This window comes from Anolis sagrei, chromosome 8, assembly GCF_037176765.1.
Source record: "Anolis sagrei isolate rAnoSag1 chromosome 8, rAnoSag1.mat, whole genome shotgun sequence".
NCBI classification, from domain to species: domain Eukaryota; kingdom Metazoa; phylum Chordata; class Lepidosauria; order Squamata; family Dactyloidae; genus Anolis; species Anolis sagrei.
The window spans coordinates 467,898-487,500 of NC_090028.1; the positions used below are offsets into that span (position 1 = coordinate 467,898).

The 19,603-nt window shown below is 45.4% G+C and overlaps 2 protein-coding genes and 1 pseudogene across 2 annotated transcripts in view; 2 read left to right on the forward strand and 1 right to left on the reverse strand.

Annotated features, from left to right (window-relative positions):
* Nucleotides 1–15,188, forward strand: part of FCSK (fucose kinase) — a 46,613-nt gene extending 31,425 nt beyond the window's left edge. The window contains exons 19-24 of the mRNA XM_067470895.1: nt 792–935; nt 2,307–2,426; nt 4,489–4,676; nt 5,662–5,761; nt 8,678–8,901; nt 14,872–15,188. Coding sequence (XP_067326996.1) covers nt 792–935; nt 2,307–2,426; nt 4,489–4,676; nt 5,662–5,761; nt 8,678–8,901; nt 14,872–15,015 — 920 coding nt within the window. The 3' untranslated portion in view covers nt 15,016–15,188. The remainder of the gene's footprint in view (nt 1–791; nt 936–2,306; nt 2,427–4,488; nt 4,677–5,661; nt 5,762–8,677; nt 8,902–14,871) is intronic.
* LOC137097550 (guanine nucleotide exchange factor subunit RIC1-like) lies at nt 1,261–1,960 on the forward strand (annotated as a pseudogene).
* Nucleotides 15,189–15,274: 86 nt separating the features above from the next.
* COG4 (component of oligomeric golgi complex 4) overlaps nt 15,275–19,603 on the reverse strand; it is a 27,769-nt gene continuing 23,440 nt past the window's right edge. The window contains exons 16-19 of the mRNA XM_067470897.1: nt 18,928–19,011; nt 18,494–18,595; nt 16,801–16,929; nt 15,275–16,717 (exon numbers count right to left, since the gene is read on the reverse strand). Coding sequence (XP_067326998.1) covers nt 16,583–16,717; nt 16,801–16,929; nt 18,494–18,595; nt 18,928–19,011 — 450 coding nt within the window. The 3' untranslated portion in view covers nt 15,275–16,582. The remainder of the gene's footprint in view (nt 16,718–16,800; nt 16,930–18,493; nt 18,596–18,927; nt 19,012–19,603) is intronic.

Here is a 19,603-nt window from a genome sequence, read left to right on the forward strand (position 1 = left end):
GTTTGCCATACTGTTATCCAGGCTTCCTTTCCGGCCTACTAGGTAAGATTCACTACATTGAGGCTGAGGCTGGTCTGGAGCAGGACACTGCTTTCCAAAATGGCAACCCATTGCAATGTCAGGGTTGCTGAGTTTTTTGGGCTGCATGGGCAGTGTGCTCCAGCAGCATTCTCTCCTGACGTTTTTCCTGCATCTGTGGCTAATGGCGTCCTCAGAGGTTCTATTGGCAGTTAAGCAAGTGGAATGTAGATAAACCTGTGGAATAATGTTCAGGGTGGGAGAAGGAACTCTTGTCTGCTGAAAGCAAGTGTGAATGTTGCCAATAGCAAGCTTCAATTAGCATTTGCGTAGCCATGAAACAGCCAAGCCAACCAGTGAGGATATCTACATAGATAACACATGGTAGGTGTTAACTGGGACTTGATTGCTTGCTGTCAAATATTATCTAAAAACACCAGACTCAAGACAGTGAACAATGAACACCACTCAGAAAACAGGGGGACTCCAGACAGCAAGCCATTAAGGGCCAGTGAACACTTCCCAAACAGAGGGTGCCTCCAGGCAACAGAAGCCAGGCTCCCTCTCTGCAGAGACCCTCACTGATTGACGTTGCAGAAGCAAGGCTACTCAATGCTATTCAAGCTTGCTCATGGCAACATTTGCACTTGCTTCAAACAGACTAGGGTTCTTTCTCCCACCCCGGACATTATTCCACAGGGATATGTGTGTGTGTGTGTGTGTGTAGATGTTTTTGACGTTCTCTCTCTCTGTCCGTCCATCTGTCCCTGGAGGAGCCCTGCTGAAGGCGGCCTTCGTCTGCGCGCAGGTGGTGGACCTCGACTCCCCGAAGCCCTTGTCGGAGCAGCTGGTGGAGCGCTTTGGGGGAGGCTTTGAACTCCACACCTGGTCCTGCCTGCCCCATGGATCCGGGATGGGTACGTCACCCCCTCCTCCCTCACTCCTGGCCCCAGTGATGAAGGGGGGGGGGGTGCCTGGGGACAAGTCCTCACTTCCATTCCGCTCCTGCCCGTCTCTGAAGGCGAGGCAAGGCCTCTTGAGGGCCCACCTCACCCTTGATATCCTTGTTCTGAATCATACTACCATCTGGCAGGTGGTCCAGGGTGAGAAGAACAAGGACACATAGTCATATGGGATTACAATGTGGAAGGGCCGGGGGGGGGGGTGCTTTTGCAATTCCACGTATATAAAGTGAATTGGGGGTGGCACCTCGTTTTGTGGTGCAACGTACCATGGAAGTAATGTTCTATTCTCTCTTTCTCTACCTTCCTGCCTACTTACCTATCCATTTCTTTCTCTGTCTTCTTTTATGATCTACACATTGATCCACCTCTCCATCCATCCATCTATCCACCCACCTATCCATCCATCCATCTGTTTATCCACCCACCTACCCATCTATCCATCCATCCATCTACCCATCCATTTATCTATCAATTCATCCATCCATCTATCCATCCATCTATCCATCTATCTATCCACCTATCCATCCATCCACCTATCCATCCATCCATCCATCCATCCATCCATCCATCCACCTATCCATCCATTTATCTATCCATCCATCCACCCACCCACCTATCCATCCATCCATCCATCTATCCATCCATCTATCCATCCATCCATCTATATATCCATCCACCCACCCACCCACCCACCTATCCACCTATCCACTATCCATCCATCCATCCACCTATCCATCCATCTATCCATCCATCTATCCATCCATTTATCCATCCATCCACTCACCCATCTATCCACCCATCTATACATCCATCAATCCATCCATCCATCCATCCATCCTCCTATCTATCCATCTATCCATCCATCTATCCATCCATCCATCTATCCATCCATCTATCCATCTATATATCCATCCACCCACCCACCCACCCACCCACCTATCCACCTATCCATCTATCCATCCATCTATCCATCCATCTATCCATCTATATATCCATCCACCCACCCACCCACCCACCTACCTATCCACCTATCCATCGATCTCCCCATCCATCCATCCACCCACCCATTCACCAATACATCTCTCTCTCTTTCACCTGTGTCTTGCTCTATCTATCTACGTATTCCTCCACCAACCCACTTACCTGACTGTGAATCCCTCCATTCACCAGTCCATGGGGGGCTGTGCAATTGCCATGAGAATGTGGAGGGGGGCGGGTGTTTTGTTTCTCCCATTCTCCCCATATATCGTGTATAGGGGGGTGGGCCTTGATTTGGTGTTGCGATGTCCAGCGACTGTGGGGGCCTCCTCCTCTTTGTTTTAGGCACCAGCAGCATCCTGGCGGGCGCCGTGATGGCGGCCTTGTACGGGGCGTCTGGGCGCTCGGCCTCCGTCCACTCCCTGGTCCACGCCGTCCTGCACCTGGAGCAGGTCCTCACCACAGGTCAGCAGGGCGGCCCTTGGGACGGGCGGGGGTCTTGGGGGTCCCGGGCTCTGGTTTAGGAGTGGGGCCCCTCTCCCCAATCAGTGGGGACAGGAGCAAAAGTGGCACGGCTGTGCTGTTGGCATCTCCTAATCAAGGTGGTCAGTTGGAACATTCACACCCAGCTCCAACAGACAAGAGTTCTTTGTCCCACCCTGGTCGCTCCACAGATATATAAACCTATTTTCCTAGTTCCAATAGACCTCACTACCTCTGAGGTATAGACTTGCCATAGATGCAGGCGAAACGTCAGGAGAGAATGCCTCTAGAACATGGCCATGTAGCCCGAAGAAACCGACAACAACCCAGTCTGTATATATATTGGCGAAAAAGACTTTTTGTGTGTAAATGTGTATATATGTATGGATTTATATATTTGTGTGCATACCTACATAAAATGCTATATATATATGTATGTGTGTGCATACATACAATGCTATATGTGTGTGTATACATACTTCCATACAATGCTATATCCATGTGTGTGCATACATCCATACATACAATGCCATATATATGTGTGTGCACACATACATACATACAATGTTATATATGTGTGTGTGCATACATATACATACAATGCTATATATGTGTGCGCACGTACATACATACATACAAAGCTATATATGTGTGTGCATACATACATACAATGCTATATATGTGTGTGTGCATACATATATACGTACAATGCTATATATATGTGTGTGTGTACATACATACAATGCTATATATGTGTGTGCCTGCATGCAATGCTATATATGTGTGTGTGCATACATACATACAAAGCTATATATGTGTGTGTGCATACATACATACAATGCTATATATGTGTGTGTGCATACATATATACGTACAATGCTATATATATGTGTGTGTGTACATACATACAATGCTATATATGTGTGTGCCTACATGCAATGCTATATATGTGTGTGTACATACATACATACAATGCTATATATGTGTGTGCCTGCATGCAATGCTATATATGTGTGTGTGCATACATACATACAAAGCTATATATGTGTGTGTGCATACATACATACAATGCTATATATGTGTGTGTGCATACATATATACGTACAATGCTATATATATGTGTGTGTGTACATACATACAATGCTATATATGTGTGTGCCTACATGCAATGCTATATATGTGTGTGTACATACATACATACAATGCTATATATGTGTGTGCCTGCATGCAATGCTATATATGTGTGTGTGCATACATACATACAAAGCTATATGTGTGTGTGTGCATACATACATACAATGCTATATATGTGTGTGTGCATACATATATACGTACAATGCTATATATATGTGTGTGTGTACATACATACAATGCTATATATGTGTGTGCCTACATGCAATGCTATATATGTGTGTGTGCATACATACATACAATGCTATATGTGTGTGTGTGTGCATACATACATACAAACAAACAATCCTATATATGTGTCTGCATACATATATACAATGGTATATATATATGTGTGTGTGTACATACAATGCTATATGTGTGTGTGCATACATACATACAAACAATCCTATATATGTGTCTGCATACATACATACAATGCTATATATGTGTGTATGCATACATACATACAAACAATCCTATATATGTGTCTGCATACATATATACAATGGTATATATATATGTGTGTGTGAACATACAATGCTATATATGTGTGTGTGCATACATACATACAAATAATCCTATATATGTGTCTGCATACATACATACAATGGTATATATATGTGTGTGTGTGTGTACATACATACAATGCTATATGTGTGTGTGCATACATACTTACATACAATGATATATATACACACATATTTGGATGGAGTTACACTTAGCAAATGTCCCTGTTCCGACTTACATACGAATCCTACTTCAGGACAAGCCTACTGCGCTTGGGGTCTGCCTGTAGTCGGAGAGTTGCAGGGTTTGTGTGGGTTGGGTGCCACTCTTGACCCTTTCCGTCCTTTCCGTCCTCGGTGGGCAGGTGGCGGGTGGCAGGACCAGGTGGGCGGCCTGTTTCCGGGACTGAAGACGGGGCGCTCGGAAGCCCGGCTGCCGCTGAAGGTGGAGGTGGAGCCCATCCGGACCCCCGAGGGCTTTGCGCGGACCCTGAGCGACCACCTCCTCCTCCTCTACACCGGGAAGACACGCCTCGCCCGCAACCTGCTCCAGGTACGCTCTGATGGGGGACGGGGCGAGCGGAGGTGCGGCACTTGCGCCACGGCTGAGAGGCACTCATAGAATCATAGAATCATAGAATCCTAGAAGAGTTGGAAGAGACCTCCTGGGCCATCATCCAGTCCAACCCCATTCTGCCAAGAAGCAGGAATATTGCATTCAAATCACCCCTGACAGATGGCCATCCAGCCTCTGCTTCAAAGCTTCCAAAGAAGGAGCCTCCACCACACTCCCTCCGGGGCAGAGAGTTCCACTGCTGAACGGCTCTCACTGTCAGGAAGTTCTTCCTCATGTTCAGGTGGAATCTCCTCTCTTGTCGTTTGAAGCCATTGTTCCATTGCGTCCTAGTCTCTCTCCAGGGAAGCAGAAAGGAAGCTTGCTCCCTCCTCCTCCCTGTGGCTTCCTCTCACATATTGATACCTGGCCCTCATCATATCTCCTCTCAGCCTTCTCTTCTTCAGGCTAAACATGCCCAGCTCCTTAAGCCGCTCCTCATAGGGCTTGTTCTCCAGACCCTTGATCATTTTAGTCGCCCTCCTCTGGACACATTCCAGCTTAGAGTCAACATCTCTCTTGAATTGTGGTGCCCAGAATTGGACACAATATTCCAGATGTGGTCTAACCAAAGCAGAATAGAGCATGGGGAGCATGACTTTCCAAGATCTAGACACGATGCTCCTCTTGATGCAGGTCAAAATCCCATTGGCCTTTTTTGCCGCCACGTCACATTGTTGGCTCATGTTTAACTTGTTGTCCACGAGGACTCCAAGATCTTTTTCACACGTACTGCTCTCGAGCCAGGCATTGTCCCCCATTCTGTATCTTTGCTTTTCATTTTTTCTGCCAAAGTGGAGTATCTTGCAGAGGGAGACACTGAGGGTCGGGGGGGGGGGGGGGGTCCGTTCTGCCCCCCCCCCACTCCTGCCAACCTGAGTGTCCCTTGTGACTGCTGCTGCCGTTGTGTTGCTTTCCTCTCAAGGACGTCCTCAGGAACTGGTACGCCCGGCTGCCCAGCATCGTCCAGAACGCCCACGCCTTGGTGGACAACGCAGAGGAGTGCGCCCATGCCCTGAAGAAAGGTGCGCAAACCCACAGCATGGGAGAGATGCACCAAATAGGACAGAATAACCTTGTTGTCAGTGTCCATTGCACCACACAATTAAATACCATCCCCAGAACCTATTATATATATACCGTATATACTCGAGTATAAGCCTAGTTTTTCAGGCTGAAAAAGTTCCCCTCGGCTTACACTTGAGTCAAGGTTATTTATTATTTTACTCTGTGATTATTATTATTATTATTATTATTATTATTATTATTATTATTAACGGTTCTGGCCCAAGCTACCTATCCAACCGCATCTCAGCCTATGAACCCACCAGGAGTTTGAGATCTTCCGGGGAGACCCTGCTCTCGATCCCGCCTGCTTCTCAAGCTCGGCTGGCGGGGACGAGAGATAGGGCCTTCTCAGTGGTGGCTCCTCGGCTGTGGAACGCCCTTCCCACGGACATTAGACTAGCACCATCTCTAATGGTATTCCGCAAAAAGGTGAAGAGCTGGATGTTTGTGCAGGCGTTTGAGTAATTTAGTGCAATCTGGTAATGGAACATAGGAATGGAACAATGGACGACGAACCTGGACTACGCTTGGATGAGGAGAAGATTGGGTACGGTTGTTTTTTGTAATAATTGTGCATTGTAATGGCTTATTGGTAATTTATGGATAATGTGTTAAATCAATTGTTATATGTTGTATGGAACCACGGCTGTTTCTACTGTTTTTACTGTTTGTGAACCGCCGTGAGTCGCCTTCAGGCTTGAGATACAGCCGTATAGAAGCAAAGTAAATACATAAATAAATAAATAAATAATAATAATTATTATTATTTGTAATACATTTATATTTTTACTCTATTAGTATTATTACATTTATTATTTCAATGTATTGTCAAAGGCTTTCATGGCCGGAGTTGGATTTCTTGGGCTGTTGTTGTGTTGGGTTGTTGTAGGTTTTTTTTCGGGCTATATGGCCATCGTTTAGTAGCATTCTCTCCTGACATTTCGCCTGCATCTAGGGCAAGCATTTATTATTTTACTTTATTATTGTTATTACATTTATTATTTTACTCTGTTATGAGTTGTAATAGAGTAAAATAATAAATGTAAATAATTTATTTTTCTTAATGAATTATTACATTTATTATCTTATACTCTTTATTACTATTGCAAGGATACGTAAGCAGAGTTACATTGAAGAAGATGAAAATAATGACTACATTTCCATTATTGTAATCAATAATAATAATAATAATAAATGTAATAATTTATTTTTATTAATAAATCTTTACATTTATTATCTTATTCTCTTTATTATTATTGCAAGGATATGTAAGCGCATTTACATTGAAGAAGATGAAAATAATTACTACATTTCCATTATTGTAATCAATAATAATAATAATAATAATAAATGTAATATACGGTATATCATTTAGTCACTCAGATGACCCTTTCCCCAGCTTTTTTGCGGATCACAACATCTTCTCAAACGGCCCCCATTTGTCTCTACTTTGAGCATGAATCGACCAGCGTACCATTATATATGTAGAACTAGCCGTCCCCTGCCACACATTGTTGTGGCCCAGTCTGTGTATATGTGTTTTGTGTGTGTATATATTTGTGTATATGTGTATATATGTGGTTTTTTTGGCTTTTTAGGTCTCTTCGGCTGTGTTTTTCAGTGTTCTTATGAGTGATGGTCACTCGTTGGCCTGATAGGTGTCGTGTGTCCAAATTTGGTGTCAATTCACCCAGTGGTTTTTGAGTTATCTTAATCCTACAAACATTTTTATTTATATAGATCACTAGCTGTCCCCTGCCACATGTTGCTGTGGCCCCGTCTTGTGTATATGTGTTTTGTTTGTATATATGTGTGTTTGCATATATATATGTGGTTTTGTACATGTGTTGTAATGTATTTTTTTTGCTTTTTAAGTCCCTTCTGCTGTGTTTTCCAGTGTTTTGATGAGTGATGGTCACTCGTTGGCCTGAGAGGTGTCTTGTGTCCAAATTTGGTGTCAATTCGCCCAGTGGTTTTTGAGTTCTGTTAATCTCACGAACGAACACGACATTTTTATTTATATAGATCACTAGCTGTTCCGACATGTGTTGCTGTGGCCCAGTCTTTTGTATATGTGTTTTTTGTGTGTATATATTTGTGTATATATGTGGTTTTGTGTATGCATAGTAATGTATTTTTTTGTTTTAGGGGTTTTCCAGCCTCTTCTGCTGCGTATTTCAGTGTTTTTATGACTAGCCATCCCCTGCCACGTGTTGCTGTGGCCCAGTCTGTGTATATGTGTTTTGTGTATGTATGTGTGTGTGTACATTTGTGTGTGGAAATGAGCACCAACCCCCCAGAGTCAGACACGACTGGACTTAATGTCAGGGGAAAACGTTTACCTTTACCTATGTGCATATATGGGTCTTTGCGTATATATATATGTGTGGTTTTGCACATGCGTTGTAATGTATTTTTTATTTTTTTTACTTTTTAAGTCCCTTCCGCTGTGTTTTTATGAGTGAAGGACATACATTGGCCTGAGAGGTGTCATGTGTCCAAATTTGGTGTCAATTCGCCCAGTGGTTTTGGAGTTCTGTTAATCCCACAAACGAACATGACATTTTTATTTATATAGCAGATTATAAAACCCAATGTCCATTCTTCCGCATTCTAATCACTGTTAGAACCCTGGCTGGCCATGGGTTCCCTGCATTGGGAGGATGCGAATAGTCTGTCCCTTGCAAGGGTGGGAATGCAGCTCATCCATCAGCTCACCCAGCAACCCCATGAGAGGGGCACTGTTGGGGCTGACCGCCATGCCCTATCCTTTATTTATATAGCTGTGCGTCAAAGCATGAGATAGCGGTGGTGTGGCTCCTCAGAGCGGCCCCGGAGTGTCCTACCTGCCTCCTTCCTCTCTCTCCTCGCAGGTGACCTCCCTCTCCTGGGCGAGTGCCTCAACCGCTACTGGGCGCAGAAGAAGCGGATGGCTCCGGGGTGCGAGCCCCTGGCCGTGCGGCGCATGATGGAGCTGCTGGAGCCGATGGTCCTGGGCCAGAGCCTGACCGGGGCCGGAGGAGGGGGCTTCCTCTGCGTCCTGACGCGCGAGCCCCGCCAGCACGAGCACCTGGCCCAAGTCCTGGCAAAGGCCGAGGTGAGTGGCCACTCTTCCCTTTTTGGGTCAAGCGAGCATAACGTTGCCACATTTCCTCACCAGGAAGTTTGGAAGACAATAAAGGAGACTTGCCGTATATACTCGAGTAGAAGCCTAGTTTTTCAGCCCTTTTTTTAGGCTGCAAAAGTCCCCCTTGACTTATACTTGAGTCAGTGTTATTTACTATTTTACTGTCAGGAGTCAATTTCTGACGGCATGAAGACATTACAAATTCCCTCCGTGACATCCTGACTCAATCATCCTGGCTGAATCAGTTCTCTCTCTGTGACATTTTGAAGCCAGCAAATGGCGCTGGAAACCTTGTATGGGAACTTGTGAAGCAACAAGTTCTAATAAGGAAACTGAGAAGAGGGGGAGACGGGCAGGAAAAGTGTATAAAAGGAAGTGGTGGTGGGGAAAAGTCCGTAGTGCCTTTCTTTGCTGCAGAGATACAAGCAATATATCCATTTCAAAGCAAAACCGGCTTATGAGTGATCATTTAATATTGCCAGATAGATCCTACAGTCTTACATTTACTCTGTTATAAATACATAATAAATGTATTATTGCAATGTTTCTCAACCTGGGGGTCAGGACTCCTGGGGGGGGGGTCGCAAAGGGGTGTCAGAGGGGTCGCCAAAGACCATCAGAAAACACAGTCTTTTCTGTTGGTCATGGGGGTTCTGTGTGGGAAGTTTGGCCCAATTCTATCAGAACGCTCCTTGATTGTAGGTGAACTATAAATCCCAGTAACTACAAATCCCAAATGTCAAGGTCTATTTCCTCCAAACTCCCATCTGTGTTCATATTTAGGCATATGGAATTTTTGTGTCAAGTTTGGTCCAGATCCATCATTGTTTGAGCCCACATTGCTCTCTGGATGCAGGTGAACTACAACTCCCAAACTCAAGGTCAATGCCCACCAAACCCTTCCAGTATTTTCTGTTGGTCATGGGAGTTCTCTGTGCCAACTTTGGTTCAATTCCATTGTTGGTGGGGTTCAGAATGCTCTTTGTTTACATGTTAACTATAAATCCCAGCAACTACAATTCCCAAATGACAAAAATCAATCAACCCCACCAGTATTCAAATTTGGGCATACCGGGTGTTTGTGCCAAATTTGATTTTCTACATCCTGAAGCTCATTATTTACATGGCGATTCATAATGTGAGGGTTATGTTTGGGGGTCACCACAACATGAGGAACTGTATTAAGGGGTCGCGGCATTGCGAAGGTTGAGAAACACTGTATTATTGTTATTACATTCATTATTGTTATTATTACATTATTTTACTCTATTATTACTGTTATTATTGCGTTTCCATTGTTTTTACTCTATTATTATTATTATTATTTTATTCTATTTATTATTATTGGAAGGATGTGTAAGCGCATTTACATCGAAGGAGGTCAGAATAAGGGTTGAATCAGAGTTGGGCACTCTTACCTTAAATTAGTTTTATGTAAATATTCAAAAACATTGAAGCTACTGATGCTGCAATTAATGTAATTATATTGGGATCTATTTTTATTTTGACATTGACCAATAGCTGCCGTATTTCCCATCCTGGGCTTATACTCAATACATTTTCCCAGTTTTTTGTGGTACAATTAGGTGCCTCGGTTTATATTTGAGTCGGCTTATGGAATACCGTATATACTCGAGTATAAGCCGACCCGAATATCAGCCGAGGTACCTAATTTTACCACAAAAAACTGAGAAAACGGGTTGACTCGAATATAAGTCGAGGGTGGGGAATGCAACCACTATGGGTAAATTGCATATTAAAAATGGATATCAATTAAATTACATTAATTGAGGAATCAGTAGATAATATTTTTTTGAACATTTACAAAAATGGTACCGTATATTCCGGCATATAAGACGACTGGGCGTATAAGACGACCCCCAACTTTTCCAGTTAAAATATAGAGTTAAGATGACTCCCATGCATAAGACTACACCCGCATATAAGACGACCCCTGACTTTTGAGAAGATTTCCTTGGGTTAAAAAGTAGCCTTATATGCCAGAATATACTGTAGTTATTCCGGCATATAAGACGACTGGGCGTATAAGACGACCCCCAACTTTTCCAGTTAAAATATAGAGTTAAGATGACTCCCATGCATAAGACTACATCCGCGTATAAGACGACCCCTGACTTTTGAGAAGATTTTCTTGGGTTAAAAAGTAGTCTTATACGCCAGAATATACTGTAGTTATTCCGGCATATAAGACGACTGGGCGTATAAGACGACCCCCAACTTTTCCAGTTAAAATATAGAGTTAAGACGACTCCCATGCATAAGACTACACCCGCATATAAGACGACCCCTGACTTTTGAGAAGATTTTCTTGGGTTAAAAAGTAGTCTTATACGCCAGAATATACTGTAGTTATTCCGGCATATAAGACGACTGGGCGTATAAGACGACCCCCAACTTTTCCAGTTAAAATATAGAGTTAAGACGACTCCCATGCATAAGACTACACCCGCATATAAGACGACCCCTGACTTTTGAGAAGATTTTCTTGGGTTAAAAAGTAGTCTTATACGCCAGAATATACTGTAGTTATTCCGGCATATAAGACGACTGGGCGTATAAGACGACCCCCAACTTTTCCAGTTAAAATATAGAGTTAAGACGACTCCCATGCATAAGACTACATCCGCGTATAAGACGACCCCTGACTTTTGAGAAGATTTTCTTGGGTTAAAAAGTAGTCTTATACGCCAGAATATACTGTAGTTATTCCGGCATATAAGACGACTGGGCGTATAAGACGACCCCCAACTTTTCCAGTTAAAATATAGAGTTAAGACGACTCCCATGCATAAGACTACACCCGCATATAAGACGACCCCTGACTTTTGAGAAGATTTTCTTGGGTTAAAAAGTAGTCTTATACGCCAGAATATACTGTAGTTATTCCGGCATATAAGACGACTGGGCGTATAAGACGACCCCCAACTTTTCCAGTTAAAATATAGAGTTAAGACAACTCCCATACATAACTCTACACCCGCATATAAGACGACCCCTGACTTTTGAGAAGATTTCCTTGGGTTAAAAAGTAGTCTTATACGCCAGAATATACTGTAGTTATTCCGGCATATAAGACGACTGGGCGTATAAGACGACCCCTAACCTTTCCAGTTAAAATATAGAGTTAAGACAACTCCCATACATAACTCTACACCCGCATATAAGACGACCCCTGACTTTTGAGAAGATTTTCTTGGGTTAAAAAGTAGTCTTATACGCCAGAATATACTGTAGTTATTCCGGCATATAAGACGACTGGGCGTATAAGACGACCCCTAACCTTTCCAGTTAAAATATAGAGTTAAGACGACTCCCATGCATAAGACTACACCCGCATATAAGACGACCCCTGACTTTTGAGAAGATTTCCTTGGGTTAAAAAGTAGTCTTATACGCCAGAATATACTGTAGTTATTCCGGCATATAAGACGACTGGGCGTATAAGACGACCCCCAACTTTTCCAGTTAAAATATAGAGTTAAGACGACTCCCATGCATAAGACTACACCCGCATATAAGACGACCCCTGACTTTTGAGAAGATTTCCTTGGGTTAAAAAGTAGTCTTATACGCCAGAATATACTGTAGTTATTCCGGCATATAAGACGACTGGGCGTATAAGACGACCCCTAACCTTTCCAGTTAAAATATAGAGTTAAGACAACTCCCATACATAACTCTACACCCGCATATAAGACGACCCCTGACTTTTGAGAAGATTTCCTTGGGTTAAAAAGTAGTCTTATACGCCAGAATATACTGTAATTTAAGATAAGACTGTCGAACGGATTAAATGATTATTTACCTTCCTCAATGTAAACATGCTTACGTATCCTTCCGATAATAATAGAGTAACACAATATATTTAATAATAACAATAATAATAAAAAGAGTAAAATAATGAATGTAGCAATAACAACAGTTATACAGTAAAATAATAAATGTATAATGATAAGAGTAAAATGAGAAATGTAATAATAATAAATAGAGTAAAATAATAAATGAAATGATAATAATAATAGTAACAGAGTAATATAATAAATAACTTTGACTCGAGTATAAGTCGAGGGGGACTTTTTCAGTCTAAAAAAAGGGCTGAAAAACTAGGCTTATACTCGAGTATATACAGTATATATTTTAACAATTTTTCTTCCTCCCTTCCAATATATTCATTTGTTTATTCTATTTGATACCACTTGGCTTTTGTGTCCATCTTCTTCGGCCTTTTTGCATTACGATCCCCCCTTTTTCTGGCCTTCTCCTCCAGAAAGAAGGAGGTCATTGCAATGGCCAAAGGACAAAGGGCCCTTCCACACACACACAGCCAGATATCCCAGAATATTAAGGCAAATCATCCCTTCCACAGTATCGGCTCTGAACTGGATTATCGGAGTCCACACTGCCGTATAATCCAGTTCAATGTGGAGTTCATACAGCTGTGTGGAAGGGGCCAAAGAGAGCACTTTGGGCCACTTTTTGCGCATTACATTCAGTTCCCGTACCTCGGGAAGTCTGACTTGGCCACGGTGGTACACGCTCTGGTCACATCCCGCCTTGACTACTGCAACGCTCTCTACGTGGGGCTGCCCTTGAAGACGGCCCGGAAGCTTCAGCTAGTCCAGCGCGCGGCAGCCATGCTACTAACAGGAGCGGGACGCAGGGAGCATACAACGCCCTTGTTGTTCCGGCTCCATTGGCTGCCGATCTGCTACCGGGCCCAATTTAAGGTGCTGGTGTTGGCCTACAAAGCCCTAAACGGTTCCGGCCCAAAATACCTTTCGGACCGCATCTCGGCCTATGAGCCCACGAGGGCCTTGAGATCGTCTGGGGAGGCCCTTCTCTCGATCCTGCCTGCTTCACAGGCACGCCTGGCGGGGACGAGAGAGAGGGCCTTCTCGGTGGTGGCCCCCCGGCTGTGGAACGCCCTCCCTGCTGACATCAGACAGGCGCCCTCCCTTATGTCTTTCCGAAAGAGCCTGAAGACATGGCTATTTGAGAAGGCATTTAACTGAGTGCTACATCTACTGGCAACGACAACTGGAATGGAATATGGTTTACGAGCTTGGTTATGATTCTGTGATAAGTCGGAGCGGATTATTTAGAGTAATTTATTATTGTGTATTAGTGATATGTTGATATTTTGTTATGGCTTTATTGTAAACTGTCTTTTATATGTTGCACACCGCCGTGAGTCGCCCTAGGGCTGAGAACAGCGGTCAACAAATGCAACAAACAAACAAATAAATAAATAAATAGCAAAGACTTTTTTTTTGCAAACTGAGGTGCGCATTAGATTCGATGGTGCATCAGACTCAGGTTGATACGGGTACGTGTTCCTCTGCCATGGGGAGTTTGTTTATTATTGTTTTATTTATTTACACCATTTCCACCCCGCCCTCCTCACCCCCGAAGGGAGACTCAGGGTGGCTAACGCAGACAACAATTCAATGCCCACAATATCAGTAACAACAATATAAAATCCTAGTATATCGCAAATTAAAACAGCAATATTAATTAAAATTACATAATCACATAGTCACAAGTCACATAGAAGCCATTTCCAATTGTCATAACAGACCTATTGTCCGGGTTCGATGTCTAAAGTGCTGCTGTGCTCCAAAACCACGTCTTTATTATTGTTATTATTACGTTTATTATTTTACTCTATTATTACTGTTATTATTACATTTCCTGAAAGGAAGGAGGGAGGATGCCAATCTAATCTCGCTGGGGAGCAAATTCCATAAGCGGGGGGTCACCACCGAGAAGGCCCTGTCCCTCGTCCCCACCAGACGCTGGTGGGACCGAGAGCAGGGCCTCCCCGGTGGATATTAAACTACGAAGTGGAACGTAGAGGGAGATCAGTTCGGACAAGTAAGCCGGTTGACTCTCCTTGCCCTCTCCTTGCCTTCCTTCCAGGGCTTGGCCAACGTCAGCATCCACAGGGTGGAGGTGGACACGGGCGGCATCCAGGTGCGCCTTCAGGGAGAGGATGGTGTTGTCCGGCCAATGGAATGGCCACTTGCTCAGGACAGCCAGTCGTTGGCGCTCTCCCCAGAGTGACCACAGCAGAGGACAGAAGGGGAAGCGGAGCACCACGGCAGTCGGCGATGACCCTTCACAATGGACCACAAGTGAAGGAGAGGCACCGGCCGCAGCCTAGAGTTGGTCTGGGCACCTGTACTGGGCCAGACTTGCGTTTCCCACCTGCACCTGAGGACAGGAGAGGCCCGACGGCTCCTGAATTAAACTGAAAGAAGTGCTGTGGTTCCACGTCAAACACAATGAGGTAAACCAGGGAGCAAACCAGCACAACAAGAGCCTCTTTCTCAGGAATTTATTTCACGCGTTGCAATGCAAGGGTCAGTTGGGACTGGTCATTCTTGGAGGGACAACCGTTCCTAAGGGCTATACCACATCCCTTTAGCACGGGCATGGGCCAACTTTGGCCCTCCCTCCAGGTATTTTGGACTACAATCCCCACAATCCCTAACAGCCGGTAGGCTGGGTTCCTGTGAGTTCCAGAAGCATTCTCTCCTGACGTTTTGCCCACATCTATGGCAGCTACACCCAGAGGTGCCATTAAACGCTAATCAAGGTGGGCAGTGGCAACAATTGCATGTTCTTTCTCCCACCCTGGACATCATTCCACAGATATATATATAGGATTCCCCCAGGCAGGAAGCAGCCAGGCTTTGAAGCTGCAAGGCTATTTAGTGCCAATCAGGGTGGCCAATGGCAACATTCACACTTGCCTCACACAGACGAGAGTTCTTTCTCTCACCCTGGACATCATTCCACAGATATATATATAGGATTCCCCCAGGCAGGAAGCAGCCAGGCTTTGAAGCTGCAAGGCTATTCAGTGCCAATCAAGGTGGCCAATGACAACAACCGCAAGTACCTCTAGCAGACACAAGTTCTTTCTCCCACCCTGGACATTGTTCCACAGATATATATATAGGATTCCCCCAGGCAGGAAGCAGCCAGGCTTTGAAGCTGCAAGGCTATTCAATACCAATCAAGGTGGCCAATGGCAACATCCACACTTGCCTCACACAAGCTCTTTCTCTCACCCTGGACATTGTTCCACAGAGATATAAACCCCATTTTCCTAGTTCTCAACAGACCTCACAACTTCTGAGGATGCCTGCCATAGATGCGGGCGAAACGTCAGGAGAGAATGCTTCTGGAACACGGCCAGGCAGGAATTGTGGGAGTTGTAGTCCAAAACACCTGGAAGGCCCAAGAGTTGGCAAACAGGGATTGCACTTCTGAGGTGGTGGGTGTATATTGGATCAAAATAGAGTGTCCACTCCAAAAATAAAGGATTAAATTTGCAGAAGAGCCTTCTCAAGTTCTGCCATTTGTCGTATATCTCACTCCGTCTTGAGTTGGTTGCCTTTGGTGGTGGAAACATGTCTTCTGTGACTCAAGGAAGGGGTGGCAAGACGATAGAACCCGCAATAAATATGTATGTAAATAGAATGTTTGCACTGCGTTTTGAGTGTGTTGTAAGAAATACAATTATTATTAAAGAGCCACGTCCACGGAATGTGTTGGGTGGAGACAGACGTGGTTCGCATCCTTTGGATCGAGGAGAAGTCCTTCCGGGGGAGTTCCGGGTCGGTCAGAGCCGCAGCCGCTTGATGTCTTCGCTGCGGAAGTCCATGCGGAGGGCCAGCACCTGCCGGACTTCGGCCGGGGTCAGGCGCCAGGTCAGCGGGCCAGAGTTGGGCCCCCAGTAGTCCAGGATCTCCGTCACCTGCGCGGAAGAAGGAGGGGGGAGGTAAGGGGGGGAACAAGGGAGGGGCCCCCTTGGCGGCCCCACGGCCCCGTCCTGCTCACCCGCTCCAGGTTGAGGATGGTGGCCATCTGGGAGAGCCGGGCAAACTTGTCGCGGATGGTCCAGGTGGTGACGGTGGTCAGGTAGGCGATGAGCGAGCGCAGCTCTTTGTCGAACTGCAGCCCCCCCAGCTGAGGAGAGGAGAGGGGGGCACAGGTGAGTCAGGCAGAGGTGGCTGTTGCCACTGGAATCAGCAGAAGCCACCAACTCCTGGCCAGACTGGCCCTACGCCAGCGTTTCTCAACCTGGGGGTCGGGACCCTGGGGAGGGGGTCACCAGGGGGTGCCAGAGGGGGCGGGAAAGACCTCCAGGTAACACATATTTCTGATGGTCTTAGGAACACCTTGGGCAGAGAAGGAGGAAGATCCATGATTTCAAAGCTGTTTGAACATCATTCAAGGAAAGGAAAGGAAAGGAAAAGAAAAAGGAGAAAGAGGTAGGAAGAGAGGAAAGGAGAAAGGATAGAAAGAGGAAAGGAGAAGGGAGAAAGGAAAGGAAAAAGACGAAGGGAGAGAGGAAAGGAGGAAGGAGAAGGGAGAGGAGAAAGAGGAAAGGAGAAAGAAAGAGGAAAGGAGAAAGGAGAAATAGGAAAGGAGAGAGGAAAGGAGAAAGGAGAAAGAGGAAAGGAGAGAGGAAAGGAGAAAGGAGAAAGGAAAGGAAAAAGAGGAAGGGTGAGAGGAAAGGAGAAAGAGGAAAGGAAGAAGAAAGGAAAGGAGAAATAGGAAAGGAGAAAGAGGAAAGTAAAGGAGAAAGGAAAGAAAAGAAAGGGGGAAGGAAAGGAAAGAAGAAAGGAAAAGGAATGAAAAGTAATGGGGGAAAGAAAAGGGAAAGAAAAGTAAAGGGGAAAGGAAAAAGGAAAGGAAAAGGAATGAAAAGGAAAGGGGAAAAGAAACGAAAAGGAAAAAGGAAAGGAAAGGGGAAAGAAAAGGAAAGAGGAAAGGAAAGGAAAAAAGGAAAGGAAAGGGGAAAGGAAAAAGGAAAGGAAAGGGAAAGGAAAAATGAAAGAAAAGGAAAGGGAAAAGAAAAAGGAAACGGGAAAGGAAAGGGAAAAAGGAAAGAAAAGGAAAGGGGGGAAACGGAAAAGGCAAAAGGAAAGGAATGTATGTTGTCTTTCCGAGGTCCAAACATGTCAAAGATTCAATGACTCAAATGACATTCAATCAGCTTCAGAATCCTGGCTCACAAAGCAAAACCCTGATTTTTTTCCGTAATGGTTGGGATGCCTGGGTTGAGCAATGGCGCCAATGTGTCCACGCATTGATGGTGCCTCTGTTGAGCGGGAGTTTTGTGCCGGGAACAGTCCAGGCGAGGCTCAGGAGCAACTTCTGCTGTTCCAGGCTCATTCATAACGTTTTTAGGACACAAGAGGCAAAACTTTTTGACCCACCCACCCTTGCACATGTATGTGTATACACACACAAATACACACACATACATGTACTTTTAGTGCCACATAGGGTAGGGTGAACACCCCCGTGGGGCTTGTTTTGACGTCTTTGCTCTGGTTCCTGTCCCTTGACCATTGCATTTTGTGGATTTTGGATTTTCAGCCCCATACTTAACTAGGAGTCAGGCGTAAGGCAGATGTTTGTAACTGGGGGGCAGCCTGCATTCTGCTTAAGGAGGAGGCTCAGAGGGTGAAGTGGCCAAAGGGGGGGGGGGGGTGTCAGCGTCACGAGTGTCGGCCCTGCTTACCCGGTTGAAGGTGGACTTGAGGACCACCTTCTCCAGCTCGAGAGCGATGAGGCTGGTCATCAGGCTGGTCAGGCTGTCGTAGATCACGGGGGAGAGCCCGGCCTGGAGAGCAAAGGGCAAGGTGGCCGGAAGGCAAGGGAGGGGCACCCCACTCACCCCTTCCAGGGTGAGGAAGCCCCCAACTACAGCCAAGAGCCACTTTGCAAGCCAACTTTGCAAGCCACCTCTGTTATGAGGTGGCCATTCGGTGGAAGCATTGAGGCTGCCAGCCACACATAATCACAGCTCCAAAGGGGCCAAAATTGGGACCCGTGTAAAGAAGGGCCCAGGGGGACCCCCTGCAAGGAGACCTCCCTCCACCCACCCCTTGGAGCAAGAGGCTGCCCCACACAACCCGGACTGGGCTAGGGGCACACCAAGGGAAGGGGACCCACCCTGAACTCCCCCATTTGCTGCTCCAGGTTGAGGATGAACTGCTGGACCCATGGGTCGTTGGCCTCGTAGTCACTGAACTCTTCCTGGAACAGAGAAAGAGGGGGATCCAGCGCAGGGAAAGGGAGGGAGAGAGAGAGAGAGAGAGAGAGAGAGAGAGAGAGAGAGAGAGAAGGGCCAGCAGTCCAGAAGTGAGGGGCAGGGGACCATTCAGGGAAGCCTTTCCTTCCATCCATCTGTCCGTCCTTCCTTCCCTCCATTCTTCCTTCCTTCTTTCTTTCCTTCTAACTTTCCTCTCCCTCCCTTCTTTCCTTCCCTTCTTCCTTCCTCACTCCCCCTTCTTTCTTTCCTTCTCTCCCTCCTTCTTTCCTTTCTTCTTTCCTCCTTTCCTCCCTCCCTCCCTCCTTCCTTCCTTCCTTCCTTCTTTCTTTCCTTCTAACTTCTAATCTTTCTTTCTTTCCTCCTTTCTTTCTTCTTTCTTCCTTCCCTTCTTCTCTCCTCCTGTCCTTCCTTCCTTCCTTCCTTCCTTTCATTTCTCCTTCCTTCTTTCCTTCCCTCCTTTCTTCCTTCCCTCTCTCCTTTCTCCCCTTTTCCCTTCTTCTTTCCTTCCTTCCCTCCCTCCCTCCTTTCTTCCCTCCCCCCTCTATCTATCTATCTATCTATCTATCTATCTATCTA